Source organism: Mustela erminea, chromosome 5 (assembly GCF_009829155.1).
Source record: "Mustela erminea isolate mMusErm1 chromosome 5, mMusErm1.Pri, whole genome shotgun sequence".
Taxonomy (NCBI): domain Eukaryota; kingdom Metazoa; phylum Chordata; class Mammalia; order Carnivora; family Mustelidae; genus Mustela; species Mustela erminea.
In genome coordinates, this window is record NC_045618.1 from 6,410,549 (window position 1) to 6,429,346 (window position 18,798).

General features: G+C 57.5%; 1 protein-coding gene across 3 annotated transcripts; it reads left to right on the plus strand.

Annotated features, from left to right (window-relative positions):
• The first annotated feature begins 2,969 nt into the window (after nt 1-2,969).
• On the plus strand, nt 2,970-17,625 carry HAPLN3 (hyaluronan and proteoglycan link protein 3). 3 transcript variants are annotated; one of them, XM_032342064.1, is made up of 6 exons: nt 2,971-3,122; nt 7,543-7,633; nt 11,557-11,694; nt 14,000-14,368; nt 15,731-16,033; nt 16,847-17,625. In XM_032342064.1, exons 3-6 carry the CDS (start codon nt 11,580-11,582, stop codon nt 17,131-17,133), a joined length of 1,074 nt encoding a protein of 357 aa, XP_032197955.1. In that variant the 5' UTR covers nt 2,971-3,122; nt 7,543-7,633; nt 11,557-11,579; the 3' UTR covers nt 17,134-17,625. The 3 variants fall into 3 exon arrangements, with proteins under 3 accessions (XP_032197956.1, XP_032197955.1, XP_032197954.1); XM_032342065.1 differs by lacking the exon at nt 7,543-7,633 and having other exon boundaries at nt 2,970-3,122; XM_032342063.1 differs by lacking the exons at nt 2,971-3,122; nt 7,543-7,633 and adding an exon at nt 13,511-13,583.
• Nucleotides 17,626-18,798: the final 1,173 nt, after the last annotated feature.

Genomic DNA, 18,798 nt, shown 5'->3' on the forward strand with positions numbered 1-18,798 from the left:
GTCCCCCTCGGTCCTCCCAGAGGCAGGACAGCTGGAGAAGGGCAGAGACTCCTCTGCACTCGTCCCCTCTGTCCCCTCCGTTCTCCAGCCCCCTGAGCCATGCAGCCCTGGGGGCCCGTAGCTGCGGCTGGTGGCGGGGGACCGGGTGGGGGGTGGCGCTGGCACAGAGGCGGTCTCCATGAATGCCTTTGTTCTTTTCCCCCACCACAGCCCCACTGCTGAGGCTGTTGATTTTTGGCATTTTCTCTGCATCCGGAGTGGTGGGCTGCAGAAATGACTAGAAACCCTATGAACCGGGGCTGTTTTCAGAGCTGGGGGAGGACCCGGGGTGGGATGCAAGGAAGCAGCCAGGGCCCTGGCTGGTCACGAGGCCTCCTGGCGGAGCACACAGGGTCCTGGGAGGCTGCTGGCAGGGCAGCAGGGCTGTGGAAAGCTCCAGGGATACCCTCGGCCGTTCTCCCCTACCCCCCCTGCTGAAGACAACAGGAAGTAGCCAGCGAGTGCAGGCCAGCACCTTGGTGGTCTGGGAAGGAGATGGAGAGGTAGAGGAGGGACGGATTAGTGGGAAGGGGTATAGGAAACCACCCTTGTATCCCAGGCCATGGGACACAAGGTGAATTTTCTGGAACAAACTTCGGGAGCCATGCTGTGATACACATAGGCACCTCCTGGCAGCCGATCTGGGCCATGTGGCTGCCAAAGAGAGGGTGTGGCTTTGTTGGAACTTGGTGAGGAAAATTCGTCTGGAAGTGGCTCCTTCCTGAGAGCGGTCCTTGCCAGGGATTCTCAGCCGGGCAGGGACAGAATAAAAGGCCCAGGCTGTGGTCTCCGAGCGAACTGGCCAGTGGGGCTCCCTACCTCTGGGGAATTTTCCATCCCACTCCTTCTTGTTTCAGAGAGCTTTTCCGGGGGGAGCTGCATGGATTGTGTCTCGAGTCAGTCTTCTGGTGCGGGGGTGGTTATTGGCCTCGGGACTCCCTTTTGGGAGCATTTCCTAGCCACAAGCCTGTTCTGGCACCCCTGGGGACTAACACAGCGGGAGAAGCTGCTTTCCTTCACACCTGTGCTCTGGGATGGTTCCACTGTGCCCCACCTCCAGGAATGAACTGCGCTGGGGGTCTTGCTAGAACCCAAGGAGTCCCACTTCCATAAGGGGAAATAGCTTCCCGGCTATCTGTCCACAAGCATTGTCACAAGACCCCCACCAGGCCTGGGAGCCCCGAGGGCCCTCCGGAATGGCCTAAGCCACACAGGCCCTTTTGCTCATCTCTGTAATGTAATCTTGGATGAGTTGGCCCGAGCCTGAAAATCCCCCTCTGGAGAGCCTGGGGCCCTCACTCCTGCCCCTCCCCCTGGGTAGCCCCCCGACTTCCACACACGTTCACCATCTCCTCCCCAGATTTCCTTTTTCATTCCTGACCACAGTCTGGGGAGCCAGGACTGAGATTACCTGCTGGCCAGCCCTGGCCTTGGCTGGCACATGACATTGCGATGCTGCAGCAGAACTGACCTGCCCAGCCGTGGTCCTCCCTTCCCCTGTGGCTCTCAGCCCTGGGACCCTTCGAACTCCCTCTCCCAGGAGTCCGGTCTACTTTATGTTCCTGGTTTAAATAGGGTGGGGTCATTAGGAACTCAGGTTGGAAAACTGGAGTTCACCTCTTGATTGCGAGGAGCCTTAGGCAATTTATTTTATTTTTTAAAAAGATTTATTTGACAGAGGTCACAAGTAGACAGATAGGCAGGCAGAGAGAGAGAGGAAGGGAAGCAGGCTCCCTGCTGAGCAGAGAGCCCGATGCGGGACTCAATCCCAACACCTTGAGATCATGACCTCAGCCGAAGGCAGCGGCTTAACCCACTGAGCCACCCAGGGGGCCTTAGGCAATTTACTGAAATCTCTCTGGGCCTCATAACAGGACCAGCTCCATAGTCTTGTGGAGGCTGACAGAGGAGATCCCCAAATGCAAAGTCTGGCTCTTTGGAGGCCTCAAACATGGGTCGCCCACCATCAGAGAAGCCTGCAAGAATTTCCTAATTGGTGCTCAAGTCTTACTTCTCCAGTCCGTCTCCACTCAGAAGTCAGACGGGTCTCTCCTCCTCATGGAGGAACCTTCACTGGCTCTCTGATGCCTGGCATTCACTTCGGCCACAGTGTGCTCTCATGTGCTCCTGGCTTGCGTGTGACACACACACACACACACACACACACGCATGCGCACATGCACCCACGCATTTGAAGTGTGTTTAGGAAGACTCTGGACTCAGTGACCCTGTGACATGTGGCCCTTCTCCTGACTAGGGTCAAAGGACTCTAGGCTTTTCTGCTGAGGGAAACTGTCCAGCCCAGGACCCTTGTTGACCAGGGTGGAAACAAAACACCCTTTCCAAACAGAAGTCCTAGGAGGTGGTGGTGCCTGCCAGATGGCTGAACAGACAGAAGTCAGGACTCTGAGGGAGGGCCCTGCCCCTGTTGGAGCACCAGTCAGAATCCTGGTTGCCCCTGCTGGCTGCTGGGAGCACCCCTAACTTTGCCTTCCCTTCCCCCAAGACCACTGTTTCAAGCCCCTTCTCCGAAGGTCAGTGTCCTTGTGCCTGACATTAGCTAACAGCCTGCCTGGGGATCTCATGATGGCTAAACTCATGGGCAGGAGGGAGGTCACGGACCCCTTGCCTCATCTGGGCGGTAAGCACACAGAACGTTTATCCTTCCTGCTCCTGAAAGTGGGGGGCAGCCACTGCCCGCCTGCTGAGTGCTGGAGAGGGGTTCCCCCTGTTTAGTCCCACTGTTTTTGGTAAACCAGAGTGTTCCAAGGGGACCTTCCTCAATAACGCACTTCTTCCATCTCCCACTTACCCTCTCCAAGCTGTGCCAGCAACTCCTGCACATTCCCTTTACTCCCCACTAGCATCTCAGAATTGGAGCCCAAGAGCCTCCCTTTGGGCCCAGCCCTTGGATGGGAAAGGGGCGTGTGTTCCTTTAAGGGGCTGGCCCAGCGGGAACGCGGGGGTTTGTCCGCAGCCGCTTCCTCTCAGGCGGTTCAGGGTCCCCCAAATCCGCCCGCTTCCTCGGACCCCGACAGCCCCGGGCTGGGAGCGCTGCAGCCGTCCAAGAGCCGCCTGGGGCAGTGAGTAGCTGGGGGGTGGCCGGGCTGCTGGGTCCCTCTGCGGGCCGTGTCCACCTCCTCCACCCCCGCTTTGGGTCTCCTGCGGGCCCCCACGTCTCCCGGGGCAGGGTAGGGGAAGCGCTCAGGAGGAGTGCCCTGGGCAGCGCCGGGCTGTGATAGCTCCTGGGGCGCGCCCCGGGCGCAAGTTCATGGGGAGCAGCGTGGGGGCGCGGGCGGACCTGCGCGGAACCCCGGGGCGCGCCACGAGGCGGCATATCCCCAGCGAAACCCGATGCCTCCGAGACCACCGCCCGGTCCAGCCCCTTTGCCACCGGGGCCCGCCGGATCCCTGCCCGTCTCGTGCGGTCTGGGTCCTGCAGCCTCCCGCGCCGTGCGCGGCGCGCCGGGCTCTGTCCCGGCATGTGTCGGGTGCTCCGGGGTCCGCGGGAGGCCGGGGGTGGGGTGAGGGGTTGGGGACAACCCGCGGGGGCGGCAGGCGGCAGACCTGCGCCCCTTGGCCTCCCCCCCCACCCCCCCGCGGCTGTCCCAGGGATGCGGGTCGGTTTCAGGCTGCGATTCGCGAGGGTTTCTGCCTTAGGGCGGCGAGACCAGAGTCGAAGAGGGAGGGAGGCCAGTAGCGCCCTGGGTGGGAGATGGGGTCGCTCGGGGAGGCATTTAGGGCCGGTGGGCAGCCAGGAAGGAAGCAGGGCGGGCGCTTGGACCCGGCTCTGTCACCAAACTCGCTGGGTGGCCCCAGCAGGCTGTGTGACCCAGCGTGGACCGTGGTGCCCAGCGCTGACCCCCCGGGGTGCCTCTGCTCTCTGCAGCAGGGGGAGGTGATTGAGAGGCGCCCTGGCCTCTCCCCCGCGGCCCCGCGTGAGCCAGCCGGCTGGAATGCTGGTAGGAAACACCTCCGGCTTTCAGTTTCCGGGGGCCGCAGGTTTCAAAAGGCGCCTGTGAAGCCTTGTCTAAACAGGGGGCACCGAAGTCTGATTCTTCCCCGGGAACCGGGGCTTGGAGAAACCTGGAGGGCAATACTGCCCCCTGCTGTTGGATGGGGGAACGCTACTCTCCGCCGCACAAATGAGGAGAGCCTGAGGGGGGCCCCATCTTCCTTCCGAGTTGGGCTTCCCCTTATTCCGCTGTGGGGACGGGTCCCGAGGCACCTGGTGCTGGGAGAAGCAAAGGGTGGGCGGCCAGGGAGACTTGAAAGTTCTCTTACCGCTGCCTGTTTACCAAAGATAAAGCCTTGGATACTTCCCTCGCCTCCATGCTCTTGGCCTCAGTTTCCCCAACTGTGAAGAGGAGGCAATGGTGACTGCTTTCTCTCCTAGGCAGTGAGAGGGGTGAAGGATCCACCGAAATAAGGGGAGACCACACCTTTAACGTAGTAATAACCGCTCTATTTTGTGAGTGACAGCTTTGCAGACTTTCTCTCCTTTAATTTTCTGACCAGAGATATTTTCTGGTTATAAGTGTTGTGACCTCCATCTGACAGATGAGGAAAGTGAAGTTCAGTGACTTGCCCTCTAATACACTGTTAGTAATTCGGGGGAACCAGAACCGAATCCTGGTGGCCGGTCTGATTCTAGAACCCGAAATCTGCCGCTATGTTCTTCTGCCAATGCGTACGAGCAACGGTTTGTGGAACATCTGTTGTATGTTGGGGCTGGACACAGTTCATTGTATATAATCCTCTTCACATCCTAGAGTGAGGTTCTAGATGAGGACAGGGAAGCACAGAGAGGTTGAGTAACTTGCTCAAGGTCACTCAGCAGGGTGCAGGTGTGTCTTTGCCCAGGCAAAGCTCCAGCTGACTTGGGGAGCCTCCCATGACTCCCACGGTAGCCAGGGTAGGGGAGCCCAGGCTGTCCATTGCTTCCTTGAGTGGTAGTGGTTGACGCCTAACATTCAGGATGGTCGTTTGTTTTCAACTGCTGAGCTTTCCCGTTAATCTGCTCTGGAGACTGGGAAACTTCTGTTCAGAGAAGTCAAATGAGCCAGCCAGCAAGGGGCAAGTCTAATGGGACGCCTCAGGCTTTGTGTGCTGCCCTGGTGTCAGAGAGGCTGGGAGAGGAGGGCCAGCTTCCATCTGGGTCAGAGCCCCTGGACACTGGGCTGATCTTCAGAACTCACTGTTTTTCTTGGGACCCCTCCCTGCATTCTAAGGTTGCATGACTGCTGGGTTAACATCCAGCAAAGGGTGGTGTCGACCAGATCACACCTCTCCTGTGGGAATGGTTTGTTGGTTTTTTTTTTAGGTAGGCTCCATGCTCAACATAGGGCTCGAGCTCACGACCCGAGGTCAAGAGTCACACGTTCCACTGACTGAGCCAGCTAGGCACCCCTGCAGTGGTGTTAGTAAACCAGAGAGTGGGTATCCAGACTGGAGAGGGGACCAAAGTAATGAAGGAGGCAAGAGCTCTTTTGGGGCACCTGCGTGTCTCATTCGGCTAAGCGTCTGCTCTTAGCTCAGGTCATGATCCTGGGATCGAGCCCCGCATCAGCCTCCCTGCTGAGCACAGGGTCTGCTTCTCCTTCTGTACCCGACTCCCCCCCACACCATGCGCTTTCTCTAATAAATAAAATCTTAAAAAAAAAAAAAAAAGCAAAAAGCAAAATTTAGGGCTGTCTTTAGCTGGAAAGAAGGAACCAGAAGGAGGACATGCCCTGGAGCTAAGGCAGGAAGAGAGCCAGAATGGTTCTTCTAGAATGTCAATCAGATTTGTGGCCATCCTCCACTGGAAACCCTCCCGTGCCTTCCCTTCAGCGGGCTGCGTCTGGTCCTGGGCTTCTGCTGGGGGTGGGAACATCGCGTCCTGACTCCCTCCCTCTTGCTCCGCACTGGACTTCAAGCCCTTCCAGCCAAAGGCCTTTCTTTGCACTTGCTGTTCCCTCCCCTGGAATGCTTTTCCCTAGGATTCTCAGAGCCCACACCTTCAGTTGGTCCCCTTCTCAGGGAGGCCTTCCTGACCCATCCTGTCTCCGGCAGCACCTCTCCCCTGCTCAGCCTCCTCTGTCAACTTGCCACACTGGGACGACACGGATGTCCCATATCCTATTTGCTGCCTGCTTCCCTCCCTGGAAGGGGAGCTCTGGCAACTTCTGATGTGGCTCCCGCGGGCCGGAAACTGTGCCCGGCACGGGGCGGATGTGGGACAAGTACTTGCTGAGTGAATGAGGCCCCGGTTCCAGCTCCTTCATCCATCTCCTGATGAAGACCGTCACTTTAGCTATGCAACTTTGCATTTCTTTTCTGAACGATTTTATTTACTAATTTTTGAAGGGGGGAGCGCACCTGCACACGTGTGAGTGTTGGGGGAGGGGCAGAGGGAGAGAATCTCAAGCAGACTCCCCGCTGAGCACGCAGAGCCAGACTTGGGGCTCGATCCCATGGCTCTGAGATGACGATCTGAGCCAAAACCGAGGGTCGATGGCCCAGCCGACTGAGCCGCTCAGGCGCCCTGCAACTTAGCATTTCCGAACCTCCGTTTCCTTGTCTGTATAAGGGGGATAAAAATTCTGACACTGTGAAACCCACAGGCAATGACATCGGTACAAATGCGCTGTTGAGCGGAAGGTGGTCCTCCTATAGGACAGATCCTTATGGGGGCTGGCTGGAGAGCTTCCAGTAGAGTCCCGCCCTTGCCATCTTGGCCACCTGACCTTCGGACAGCTGCTTCATACCCTTGTGCCTCTGTTTACCTGTGGAGGAACTGGGAAGAGTAAAATTCTGTCTGGGGTGGGGGGTGGTTCTTGGAAGGGTCAAGAGAGCTGCTGGCCATGGAAGCCCTTTAAAACCAAGGGAGTGTAGGGGGTGGGGTTTTGGAGGCTGGAAAGCGGTGCCTAGGAGCTCGCTGGAGGCTCCGGAAGGTGCTACAGTCTTTCCTGCCTCAGTGCATGTTTCTGAACAATAAAGGACCTCACCCACGACTGGGGAGAACCATGGGGGACTGAGGTCAGAGTGTCATGGAGCGGCGTTGGTCCAGGGTGATCTTTCTCAACATGCTGACATATTGGACCACTAAAACAGCGTGTCTCACAAGCAAAGAGCAAACCTAAGCAAGCTGTGGATTCCTTAAGACAAATGCTGATACTCCTGCAGAAAAGCACGCATACGAAGGTCACTCCCCAGGCTCTTTGCCATTCCGTGTTCAAAACTCAGGGACCAAGTAGACTTGGATAATGCAGTATCTCTTCCCACCCCACTGTCCCGCCTCTCGAGATCCAAACTCACACCATCTCAACACAAGGATTCCAGGGTTGGGGAGGGGTGCCTGTACGGCAGCTTTGTGCAAATTTTTCTGATAAGTGTAGGAATCCCTTGGCAAAGTTGCAAAGCCATTTCCCTTGAGTTAAAAAAAAAAAATGATTGAAGAAGATGGCTCCATCTGGCTCAGATTCTTAATTTTGGTCAATCTGGTTTCTCCCGGAATCCAAGGTCCCTGAAAACCTACATCTCAGAGGAGGAAGCCCTTGACCCGGAGGTGAAGGCTGCAAAGCCTGATTGACGGGGCGCGCTGGGTGCCAAGGTCAGTGGAGAGAATGCACGGTGCCGGTGTTCTTTATTGGGACTCTATTAGGTTTTGTCAATGGCTGGTTACAAAGCTGCATATGTTTTGAGTAATCTGCCCCAGCCTGATTTTCCCCCCTCACCTTATTATTTAATTGCAAAAATCTGTTTTTTCAGGCACATCTGTATCACTTTGTGGCAGAAACACCTGCATTTGCTCGCCCCAGGGAAGCCCTTTCTCACTGGAGGGCTTTTGGGCCTGATGAGCCACTGTGAGGAGGAGGCTGGGGACATGGCAGGCCGGGACCCGACCGGCCCCTTCCCTGGCACAGGCTGCGAGCGTCCAGGGACACGGCAGGGCCTGTCACACCCAGCTCAGTATCAACGGCCTCTCGGTCCTGGTTCCAGACGTGAGACCTTAAGGAAGGGAAAAGAAACTCCCCTAGGAGGGCCTGCTGTGTGTGCTCTGCACACGTCACCTCTCGGAATTTGACGTGGTCGTTCTGGACTTTGGAGCTGGTTGTGGGTTCAGATCCCAACTCTGCTGTGTCCTCGCTGGGTGACCTTGGGCCGATGAGTTCATCTCTCTGCGCCCTTGGTCCTCCCAGCGGTACAGTGAAATACTAGAAGGTCCCACCTTTGAGGCTTGTGGTCAGGAGTAAATGAGATAGTAAGTGCTCATTAAACTCAGTTGTCAGTATTTTCAGGCCAAGGAGAGCGGTCCAAGTGAGGCTCAGCTGGGTTCACAAAGAGACTCAAAATGGGGGACTTCAATATGCTAGGACTTTCTCTCATGGTGACACCATGCACTGGGGGCAGTCCAGGGCTGGTGGACCTGGCTTTGCCGTTCAACCCATGATTTACATTTCTGAAACTCAAATGGGACCTCTGGTTGCCAGCAGGTGGAGGGAAAAAAAAATGCCAGGGAGCGGGATCCCTGTTTTTTTTTTTTTTTTTAAAAGATTTTATTTATTTATTTGATAGACAGAGATCACAAGTAGGCAGAGAGGCAGGTACAGAGAGGGGGGAGCAGGCTCCCTACTGAGCAGAGAGCCCGATGGGGGGCTCGATCCCAGGACCCTGGGATCATGACCTGAGCCAAAGGCAGAGGCTTTAACCCACTGAGCCACCCAGGCGCCCCTGGGATCCCTGTTTTAATCCAAGAGCTGTGTGTGGCACATGTTACTTCGCCCACGGCCCTTAACCAGCACGGAATCCCTCGGCCCCTCTTCGCTGCCGAGGGAGGCTGGGATCACAGCTTCGTGCTGGCTGGTCACGCGCTTCTCCAGAAGTAGGTGACAGCAGAGAGAAGTCGAGCACGTGGGTGAGACATAGCTTGTGGTGAGTTTTAGGAGGTTCATTTCACACACGAGGAAGCCCGCCTAGAATCACACAGCATATAAGGGGTGGAGATGGGGTTTGAACCCAGATCCTCCCATCCCTGGACTTCTGTACTAGGTTGCAGATTGTGCTGCCTGGTGGGGCTGCTCTGTGAGTGTCCCCTGGGGGCTTCTTTTGCCAAGAAGCGAGAGCTCAGAAGGGCCTCGTCCTACAGCAATGCTCAGCACAGAGGAGGCTCTGGGGCTCAGATCTCCCCCAAGAGGCCTACAAGAGTAGCAGATTCTACGTGTCAGCTTTCCCTGAATCTGCTTTTTCTTTCTTTCTTTCTTTTTTTTTTTTTAAAGATTTTATTTATTTATTTGACAGAGAGAGAGATCACAAGTAGGCAGAGGCAGGCAGAGAGAGAGAGAAAGGGAAGCAGGCTCCCTGCTGAGCAGACAGCCCGATGCGGGACTCGATCCCAGATCGAGACCATGACCTGAGCCTAAGGCAGCAGCTCAACCCACTGAGCCACCCAGGTGCCCCCGAATCCGCTTTTTCTCCAGCAAGGGCTCCTCACTGTCCTGGAAGCAAGAAGGTTCCCTGCTGAATCCCACCGCCCTTCCTTGCAGATTCCATGCTTTCCTTGTTTTCTTTTTAAAGATTTTACTTAGAGAGAGAGAGAGACGGAGTACGAGCTGGGGCAGAGGGGGGTGGGAGTGGGGAGAGGGAGAAGGACAAAGCAGACCCCCCTGCGGGGGCTCCATCCCACGACCCCAAGACCATGACCCGAGCCAAAGACAGACGCTTAAGTGACTGAGCCGCCCAGGTGCCCCATTTCTTTTTCTTTTCTTTCCCCTCCCTTCTCCCCCACCTCCCCGCTCTGGTCTCTTTTTGCTGTTCTCCCGCATTCTGGTCTCCGTACAACAGGCATTCACGGGGCCGCAGCCTTGCAATCATAGCAAAGGGGCAGTTCTCATGTTCTGCTTTGTCCATTTTAAATTATACCCTCAGCCTGTTCCCACACTGCCACATGATAATCACGGTCGGACTTCCAGATGCCCGCTGCGCCCTGGCCTTGCCGCCCCACTGTCCGCCTTCAGCACAGGCCCCGGACGAGGGCTTCTGACCTTGTGGCTCCTCTGCTTATGGCCGTTCCTGGCACCCTAGGACTTTTGGGACCAAGGCGAGAGGGGAAATCGTGGTCTGGAGACCGAAGGGCATCTAGATGCTGGGCCCGCTGACCCCTCTCACCACCTCTGCCCTGGATCAGCTAGGGTTTTGGCTGGAAGCCGAATTCACCCTGGTGGTTCCAATAAAAAAGCTTTAATGAGGAAGAACTGGTTGACTTCTAGAGAAGGGGGTCGGGGGCAACCCACGAGGGAGTGGAAGACACAGATACAAGCAAGTTCCCTACCCCCAGCCTGGGAGGGGCTGCGGGAAGGGGAGGAAACGCTTTACACACCCCAGGAGAGCAAGTGCTGGGGAGAGGAGCCCACAGCAGGGCTGTGGTCACAAGGCAGCTTCTCCTTCCTCCTGTCCCTCTGCTGTGGCTGCCTCCCGTTGGCCGAATCCTGCTGGAAGCCAGAGGCCAGGACCCCAGAGAAGCTTCACAGGGACCAGTGCAGGGCAGAGAAAAGCACAAATGGAGAACTTAGAGCACATTCCCAGCCCCCCACGGGTGCTCTTTGGCCTCTGGGCCTTTGCATTTGCCGGGCCCCTGCTGGGCACACCCCAGCGTCCCTTCCACCTAGCTGACTCCTGTGTCTTCAGTCTCTTTTCCTGCTCCTTGTCTCTACCCCACCTCTGCATTCCCCACACAGCATCCAGACTTCCGCCCGTGTGACTCTACCCCGTCTCGGCACTGAGTTCCTCCAAGGCTGCCGGTCTTTTAAATCAAGGGCTCAGCAAATGGTTAGCGAGGGGGCGGGGGAAATGAGGGGGAGGTGACGGATGCACTATTAGCCTTGGGCGCAAAATACACCAGGGGAGGAGGGTCTGTGTGCACCCAAAGCCCTTGGTCGTCAAGATGTAATATTTAATGCAATATTTAAAAAACAACCCAACAAACAAACTACAGCCCAAGGCCTAGTTGCCTATTTCATGTGCATGTCCACCGAAACTGGGATGGCCCCCAGAAGTGCTCACCTTGACTCAGGATAGGAAATAAATCTGTGGGGTCCCCGTTACCCCCCAGCAGCGGCTCAGGACTGAGACAAAAGCTGGACAATGCAGGACTCCCCTCACTAAACGTGAATTCACCCGAGATTTTCAGTCTAGTCGAGGCTCTTCGGTGCTCACAACTTTCAGATCCAATCGTGACGTCTGAAAACTATCGATCCTGTCCCATCGTCCTGTGTAATTTTCTCCGCGGACGCCATGCTTCCTCCTCACTCCTCCCTAGGCTTTGCTGACTTGCTTCTGGCGCATCTGGCCTGGGGGGGGGGTGCAGTCCCCGGAGGGCAGGGACCTGGGCTTGCTCCCCTTTGTCTTCTCAGCTCCGAGGACAGGGTGTGATGATCCGTAATTGCCAGCTGAGCGAGTGAACAAGTGGATGATGCAGGGGTCCCAGGGCCCCGGCAGCAGGCTTCTCTCATTGGCTTGTTTCTCTTCTCTTCCCAGCCTGCCCCGGACACCCTGGCGCCATGGGCCCACTGCTCCTGGTCCTGCTGTACCCGCTGTCCTGCGTCTCCGGGCTGCCTTTCTACAATGGCTTCTACTACTCCAACAATCCCAGCTCCTGGAACAGCCACGGCGAAGGTGGGCGGCCTCTTGGCTCTGGCTCTATGCCTCGCCCGGGTGAACGGGATCTCTCTGGGCTCCTGCTGGGATAAGGAGGCTCCAGTCCGGGACAGGGGACAGGGTGTGGAGCCTGCTGCCTCTTCCCTCTCTAGGTCCTGAAGCAGACCAGGCGCATTTCTAAGACAAGGCCAGGGACGGTCCACTTACTCTGTGTTTGCTGGTCCCTCGGGCTTGGAGCGCGTCAGAGCCGAGTGCACTTAAAGACAATCATCTGTGTGCTTCTGGACACTGCCGAAGCTCGGACGCTGCCGGTTTTCTGAGATCCAACTTAAGTGGATCTCCCCTATTGTCCCCAGGGGATAAGGGGGTTTGAGATTAGAGAGATATGTGTCTGAATCTTAATTTTGCCATTTTGTACCTAAACAGCTTTGGGCAGGTGACTTTTTTTAGGTGAGGGAGAGGCAGAGGGAGAGAGAATCATCAGCAGGCTCCGTGCTCAGCACAGAGCCCGACTCAGGGTTTGATCTCACAACCCTGAGATCACAACCTGAGCCAAAATCAAGAGTCAGATGCTTGACAGACTGAGCCCCCCCCAGGCACCTCTGGGCAGGTGACTTTTTAGTTAGCAGCTGTGTACCTACTATGCGCCAGGCACGCTTCTCGGTGCCGTCCGTACGCTGCCTCATACAATCCTCAAAAAACCCTGGTGTAGCGGCAAGGTTGACAACCAGTGCCGTGAGGGCACCCGCCACCCCACGCTGAGGGGCAGCCCCGAAAGTGAATATTGTGGATTATTTCATTTCCTAGATGAGGAAACCGAAGCTCACAGGGTTGAGCCAGTCTCCCAGGGCCCACGGATCCTAAGAACCTTCCCTGAGATTTGTCTGTGGCAGGACTGGGGACCCAGCCCCCCCGGTCGTGCCATAAGCCTCCCTCAGGCTCTCGGGGAACACGCGCTCCTCACCTCTCCTTGTGCCCCGTGGCCGCTGATGGACCCGAACTTGTGTCTGTGTCGCTCCAATCTAAGTCTCCGGGGTCACATCTCCCTCGGCCCCCTTCTAAGAAGACATGTGTGACTGCAATCTGTAATCCGGGCTCCTCTCTTTCCCGTAGAAGGCAGCTCCCACAGGTGCCAGGAATTAGGACCCGGCTCTCACCCTCCTCGTCCCCCAGAGTTCGTGAGACAATCGCAACTTTACTGAGATTCAAGGAAACTTAAAAATTTAAACCTTATACTCATCCTGTTACCGCTTTCCCTTCAGGCCCTGAATATGTGCGCGCAAAATCACCAATAATCCCCCCAACCTGGGGGCACCGTTGCTAACATGTCCGGTGGGTCCCTCCCGCCTTTGAGAGACGATCGAGAAAATTCATTTTCTCCTCCTGCTCTACATGTGGGCTTGGGAGTCTCCCTGCTACTTCATAGAATACAGTTTTTTTCCAAGGTCAAGCAGTGTCAGCTCTGTGTTTATTCGTACCCAGGAGGCCTGCTGGTATATATGCATAGGATTAGAGGTACATTGTCTCCATGAGAAGCCCCGACCTCCTGTCACCCGCACTTCTAGGCGTTTGGGGAGCATCAGGGAGAACAGTTGGACAGAAAGTGAAGGGCAGGCTGTGCTCTCCCGCGGCCACCGTGGTGGCTCCCTCAGGGAGAGCTGCGTCCTCGCCAGCCGCCTGAGAAGGAGGTGCTCTGGTGCCTGCTATATCAGGTAGCTTCTTGGGCACAACAAACTGAGCAGTTTAAGGCAACAGTCATTTTTAGTGGTTTTTTGGTTTTCTTTTTTTTTTTTTTTTTCTTTTTTTGGTTGTTGTTTTGGCTCGTGATTCCAAGGGTCAGCATTCTGGGCTGGCGTCCACATCCTTGGTCCCGGCTGTGCTCACTCCGTTGACTGTGCCTGCAGTCGGTAAGACAGGTCAGCTGGGAGCTGGTTGGCCTAGGATGGCCCCAGCTGTGAGGGCTTGTCTCTGCTCCCCGTGGGCTCTCCCTCTCCAGCAGGTGCACCCAGGTTCATTGTCATGGGGGTTGGCAAGGTTCCGGGGAAAGAGTGGACCCAGGCTGAGAGCAGGCACAGGGAAATAGTCACGTCCGTCACGTTTCTGTGGTCAGAGCAAGTGGCACGGCAGCAGGGATTTAAGGGGGAGGGGAAATGACGTCCCCTCCCGATAGGAGACCCAAAGCCGCAGTGCAGAGTGCGAGGGACGGGGAGGAGCGAAGCATTACGGCCATTCCTGCAAGGTGTGACTCCCGAGGCTGGGGCGGTCCTCGCAGGGGCACGGGTGGGCTGGAGCAGGCCCCATTGGCACCCCACCTCTCTCCCAGGCATCTTCAATGGGGTGAAGCTGGTGGTAGAGACGCCCGAGGAGACCCTGTTCTCCCACCCGGGGGCCAACGTGACCCTGCCCTGCCGCTACCACTACGAGCCAGCCCCGCTGTCCCCGAGGCCCGTGCGCATCAAATGGTGGAAGCTGTCAGAGAACGGGGCCCCCGAGCTGGATGTGCTCGTGGCCATCGGGCTGAGGCACCGCACCTTCGGGGACTACCGAGGCCGGGTGCGCCTGCGGGAGGGTGGGGAGCGAGAAGCGTCGCTGCAGATCCGGGACGTGCGGCTGGAGGACTCCGGGCGCTACCGCTGTGAGGTCATCGACGGGCTGGAGGACGAGCGCGGCCTGGTGGAGCTGGAGCTGCGGGGTGAGGCCCCGGTGGGCGGGCAGGGGGGTCGTGGGGGCCCGGGCCACGGGGAGAGGGCCCCGAGAAACCGTCTAGAACTCTGTGCCTTAGACAGACACACAGTCCTCAAAACCACCCCACGGGGAAGCCACTGCTGTCACCGTCCCCATTTTACAGATGAGGAAACAGAGGCACAGGGAGGCCAGATGAGGAAACAGAGGCACAGCTGAGGCTCCGGTGGGGGGTTGTAAGTGGCACAAACCAAGGGGGCCGCCCCGTGTGAGTGGCAGGAGTGGTGGGCACTGGGGCCACGCGGCTGAGCCCTCGTCCTGTCCCATGGGAGTGCCCTCCCTACTCAGGCCCAGAAGCAGACCCCACACAGCCAGGTTTTCTGACTTGACGAGAGAAGCGTATACTTTCATGCGAAATCTCTGAATTTCTCTGTAAAATCTTCTAATGAAAAAAAAAAAAAAAAGCAAGAGTCACAACTCTGTTATGTGCAAACCATCCAGAGCTCGCACGCCAGACCTTGTGTGTGTGCTCCCCGGGGGCAATCTCTAGGGACAGTTACCCTCTCTGTCCCTAGGATGGGCTATGTGTCCCCATACCTCTCCTACCTGTGAGGGAGGCAGCTGGGAGGCATAGAGGACCATGTTCTGGCTCCACACCCGGCACGCCCCAGCTGTGGCACCCTGGGTGGCCGCCCCATTTCCTCGGAGCTCCGTCCCCTCCAGTGTGAAACGAGGGCCTCCTCCACCTCCTTGAGAGGAGATGAGGATAAAAGGCAAGTCAGGGACCTTTCCCATCAGCATCCCGGTCTAGTCCAGACGGCGGCTAGCGGGGTCAGACTCCGTACCCTTGATGTTGGGTATGACAGGGAGGGGAGGTCTGTGTGGTCAGGGGAGAGTCCCCTGCCAGCTCCCAACCTGCTCACTGTGTCCTCAGTGATGGAAGGGGTGTGCGACCTCTGTGGGGTCTCTTGTAGAGGGACACTGGTCTCATTCACAAGAGCTCTACCCTCATGACCTCAGTACCTCCTTGGCCCCACCTCCAGAGACCATCCCATTAGGCCTTGGGATTTCAACAGAAAGTAGGGGGACACACTGAGACCACGGCACTGGGGCTCTTGCGGCAGCCCTGCAAATTCAGGGGTATGTCCGTTCTATAGGTGGAGACATTAATTGCCTGAGTCCTTTGTGACCTTCATGAGCTAGTCTGTGTTTCCTGAGTACTGCCATGTAGCGGCCCAGTCCTAGGAGGGCGGCAGGAAGCAGACGTAGACTCTGCTTCAGACCCGGACGTGGAGTGGGGATGCAGGAACTGGAGTCTCCAGCCCACCGGGCCCCTGCGCACCCCTCAGGCCCCTCTTTCCTCCCTCCCCAGGTGTGGTCTTTCCCTACCAACACCCCCGAGGGCGCTACCAGCTCAACTTCCACGAGGCCCAGCGGGCATGCAAGGAGCAGGACGCAGTGGTGGCCTCCTTCGAGCAGTTGTTCCGGGCCTGGGAGGAGGGCCTGGACTGGTGCAATGCGGGCTGGCTGCAGGACGCCTCGGTGCAGTACCCCATCGCGCGAGCCCGGCAGCCCTGCGGCGGCCTGGGCCTGGCCCCCGGCGTGCGCAGTTACGGCCCGCGTCACCACCGCCGGCACCGCTATGATGCCTTCTGCTTCGCTCCTGCCCTCAGGGGTGAGTACGTGGGCCCGGGCTGGGAGGGCAGCCTCTGGGGAGCCTTGGGACCCCTCTGCCCGCACTGCCAGCACCTTACCTGGAGGTCTGGAGTCCTGCAGGGCTGGAAGTCACGTCTGGCTGAGTTTGAGGGCTTTGCTGCTGTTTCACGCCCACCACTGGTTTCCTTGGTCGTCGGATCTTTTCTGAGAGCCTCCTGCGTGCTGGAGCCACACTAGGGCACCCCAGACAAACAAAGCACGGTCTGTCCTCACGAAGGGAATCATTTCATGGCAAGATCAACAAATAAAAACAGAAACTGGTTTGTTGTCACATCCCAAGCATTCAGAGAAGTGTCCGGCACCTAGGTACCCAGTAAACGATTTTTTTTAAAGATTTTATTTTTAAGTCACCTCTACACCCAACATGGGGCTCGAACCCACAACCCCAAGATCAAGAGTCACACGCTCCACCCACCGAGCCAGGCAGGCGCCCAGGGGACTCAGTAAATGATTGGGTGAGCGAGAGGCTCTGATTGGAGCAACTAGGGGTGGCGCCCGCTCAGGGTGCAGTTGGGGAAGGGAGAAGCGGAGTACAGACGTGGTGGGAGGGACCCTGGCGCTCTGGCAGGTGGGATGGAACCCTCAGGCAGGGGGTCAGAATTCAAAGGTACCTCCCCAAAGGACACACGGTCAGTGCCCGCAGCCTCGTGGTTCCCTGGGTTCATTGCCAGGTCTGTCTGAGGACATCTGACGCGCGGGCGTTTCTGCGGGCCCCACTGTCCTCTTGGGCTGCCCCCCTCCTGCCCAGCCCTCACGCCCCACTTTCCCACAGGGCAGGTGTACTACCTGGAGCTTCCTGAGAAGCTGACCCTGGCCGAGGCAAAGGAGGCATGCCGGGAAGACGGCGCCCACATTGCCAAGGTGGGCCAGCTCTTTGCCGCCTGGAAGTTCCGCGGCCTGGACCGCTGTGATGCCGGCTGGCTGGCGGATGGCAGTGCCCGCTACCCCGTGGTTCACCCGCGTCCCAACTGCGGGCCCCTGGAGCCCGGCGTCCGAAGCTTCGGCTTCCCGGACCCGCAGAGCCGAGAGTACGGCGTGTATTGCTACCGTCGGCGCTAGTCCCGGGAGGGGTTGCCCCGCTCTGCCCCGTCCCGTCTCACGCTGTATTTATTGAGGGGGTGATTTTCTCGCGTGGGTTGGGGCAATTTTTGTATTGTTTTCATACTTCGCAAGTTAAATTTTTTTTAATTACTTTTTTTTTTTTTTGTAAATCCAACATTGCAAATCCTTCCTTTGTTCGGGTGGATACCCCAAGGCTCCCCGCTTCCCGGAAGCTCTCTGCCCCTCTCCTCCAGGCCGGTGGAGGTTGGTGGGCTCACAAGGGTTCTCTAGCGTCACCAAGCACTGCCCATGACATGTGGTGGCTGCAGCGCCCCCCCCACCTCAGCCTGGGGGAGGGCGAGGGTGTCCAGGGGGCCCTGGAGCTGGGCATCGTGGCCTCCTGCCTCTTCCTTCCCCTCTGCAGAGCTACTGGCCCAAGTCAGCCCAGCGCTGGAAGCGGGTCCCCAGGCTTCTGCGTGAAGTCCCAGGAAAGGGAGAAATTTCTCTCTCCAAAAAGTCTGTATTTTGTTCCCCTTTTCCCCTGCTCAGGGAGTGGTCCTCAGGGGTGTGAGCTCTCTTTGGACAGTAAATGGTGCTGTGACCCCCGTCCCTGTGTCCAGCTCTCTGCCTCATTCAGTCCTGGTGTGCACCCAGCTCCTTTTCCAGGGAGACTGGGGGGCAGCACTATTTCAGGGAGCTCTGTGGGCTGCACCTTCCAGCCCCGTGGTTCTGGTTTGCCCGCCCCGTGGCTCCGTGCCCTGGGCACTGGCCCAGCTGCTGGAGCTCCGGCCTGCTTTTCTACCGTCTCCACTCCCGGGCTGCGTATCAGTGGATACGCAAAAGATACCAGAAGAGAAGGATGCGCCTCTCAGGACACAGAGGAGGCTGTGCTCCCCGCCACCCGCCCCAATAGGATCTTGGAGACCAGCCCTCTCTGTGTCTCACCCTCTTCCCCCGACCCCCACCCCAGCTTCAGGAAAGCAGGCCTGCCTCTGCCCAGGCACCCCTCTCTCACTCTCACTCGGTTATGCAGTCTGTTCCACACGTGGGCCTGTGCTTCTCAAAGCGTGGCCAGGCAGCACCCCTTGGGAATTATTAGAACTGCCAGTTTCTGGGCCCCACCTCAGTCCGGCCTTGGGAGAAACTCTGTGTTATCACAGACGCTCTTGATTCTGATCCAGGTTTGAAAGCCACAGATGTCGTAGTGCTCCCAACTGATCAGCTAATCACTTACACAGTTACTGAGCCCCTTCTATGTGACCGTCATTTACTTCTGTCCACTCGTGGTTTCCAGACTCTTGGGTAATCTGGACACGTGTGTATGTTCACCTACAAATACTCACCCACACGAACACACGCCTGAAAAGATACCAGCAAACTCACAGCAGCAAGCACTAACCAGCGCCCAGACTCCTTCCCAAACACCGACGCAGGGGCCCAATGAGCAACTGAGCCGAGCAGGGGGCCCCCATCTGGCCTCCTAAGGAGCAGGCTTGGCAGGGGACTGTCCCCTGCCTCCACTCAAGGTCTCCTGAGGGAATCTATAAGCCATTGTAATCGCTTTGGTTGATATCCTATAGCCTCCTTGAGGGCAGGAAGCCCAGACTTTTTGGCTAGTGGCCAGCGAACTAGCTAAGTACAGATACTTAGGCAAGATGCCCCGTTCCCAGGCTGTCTGCGGCT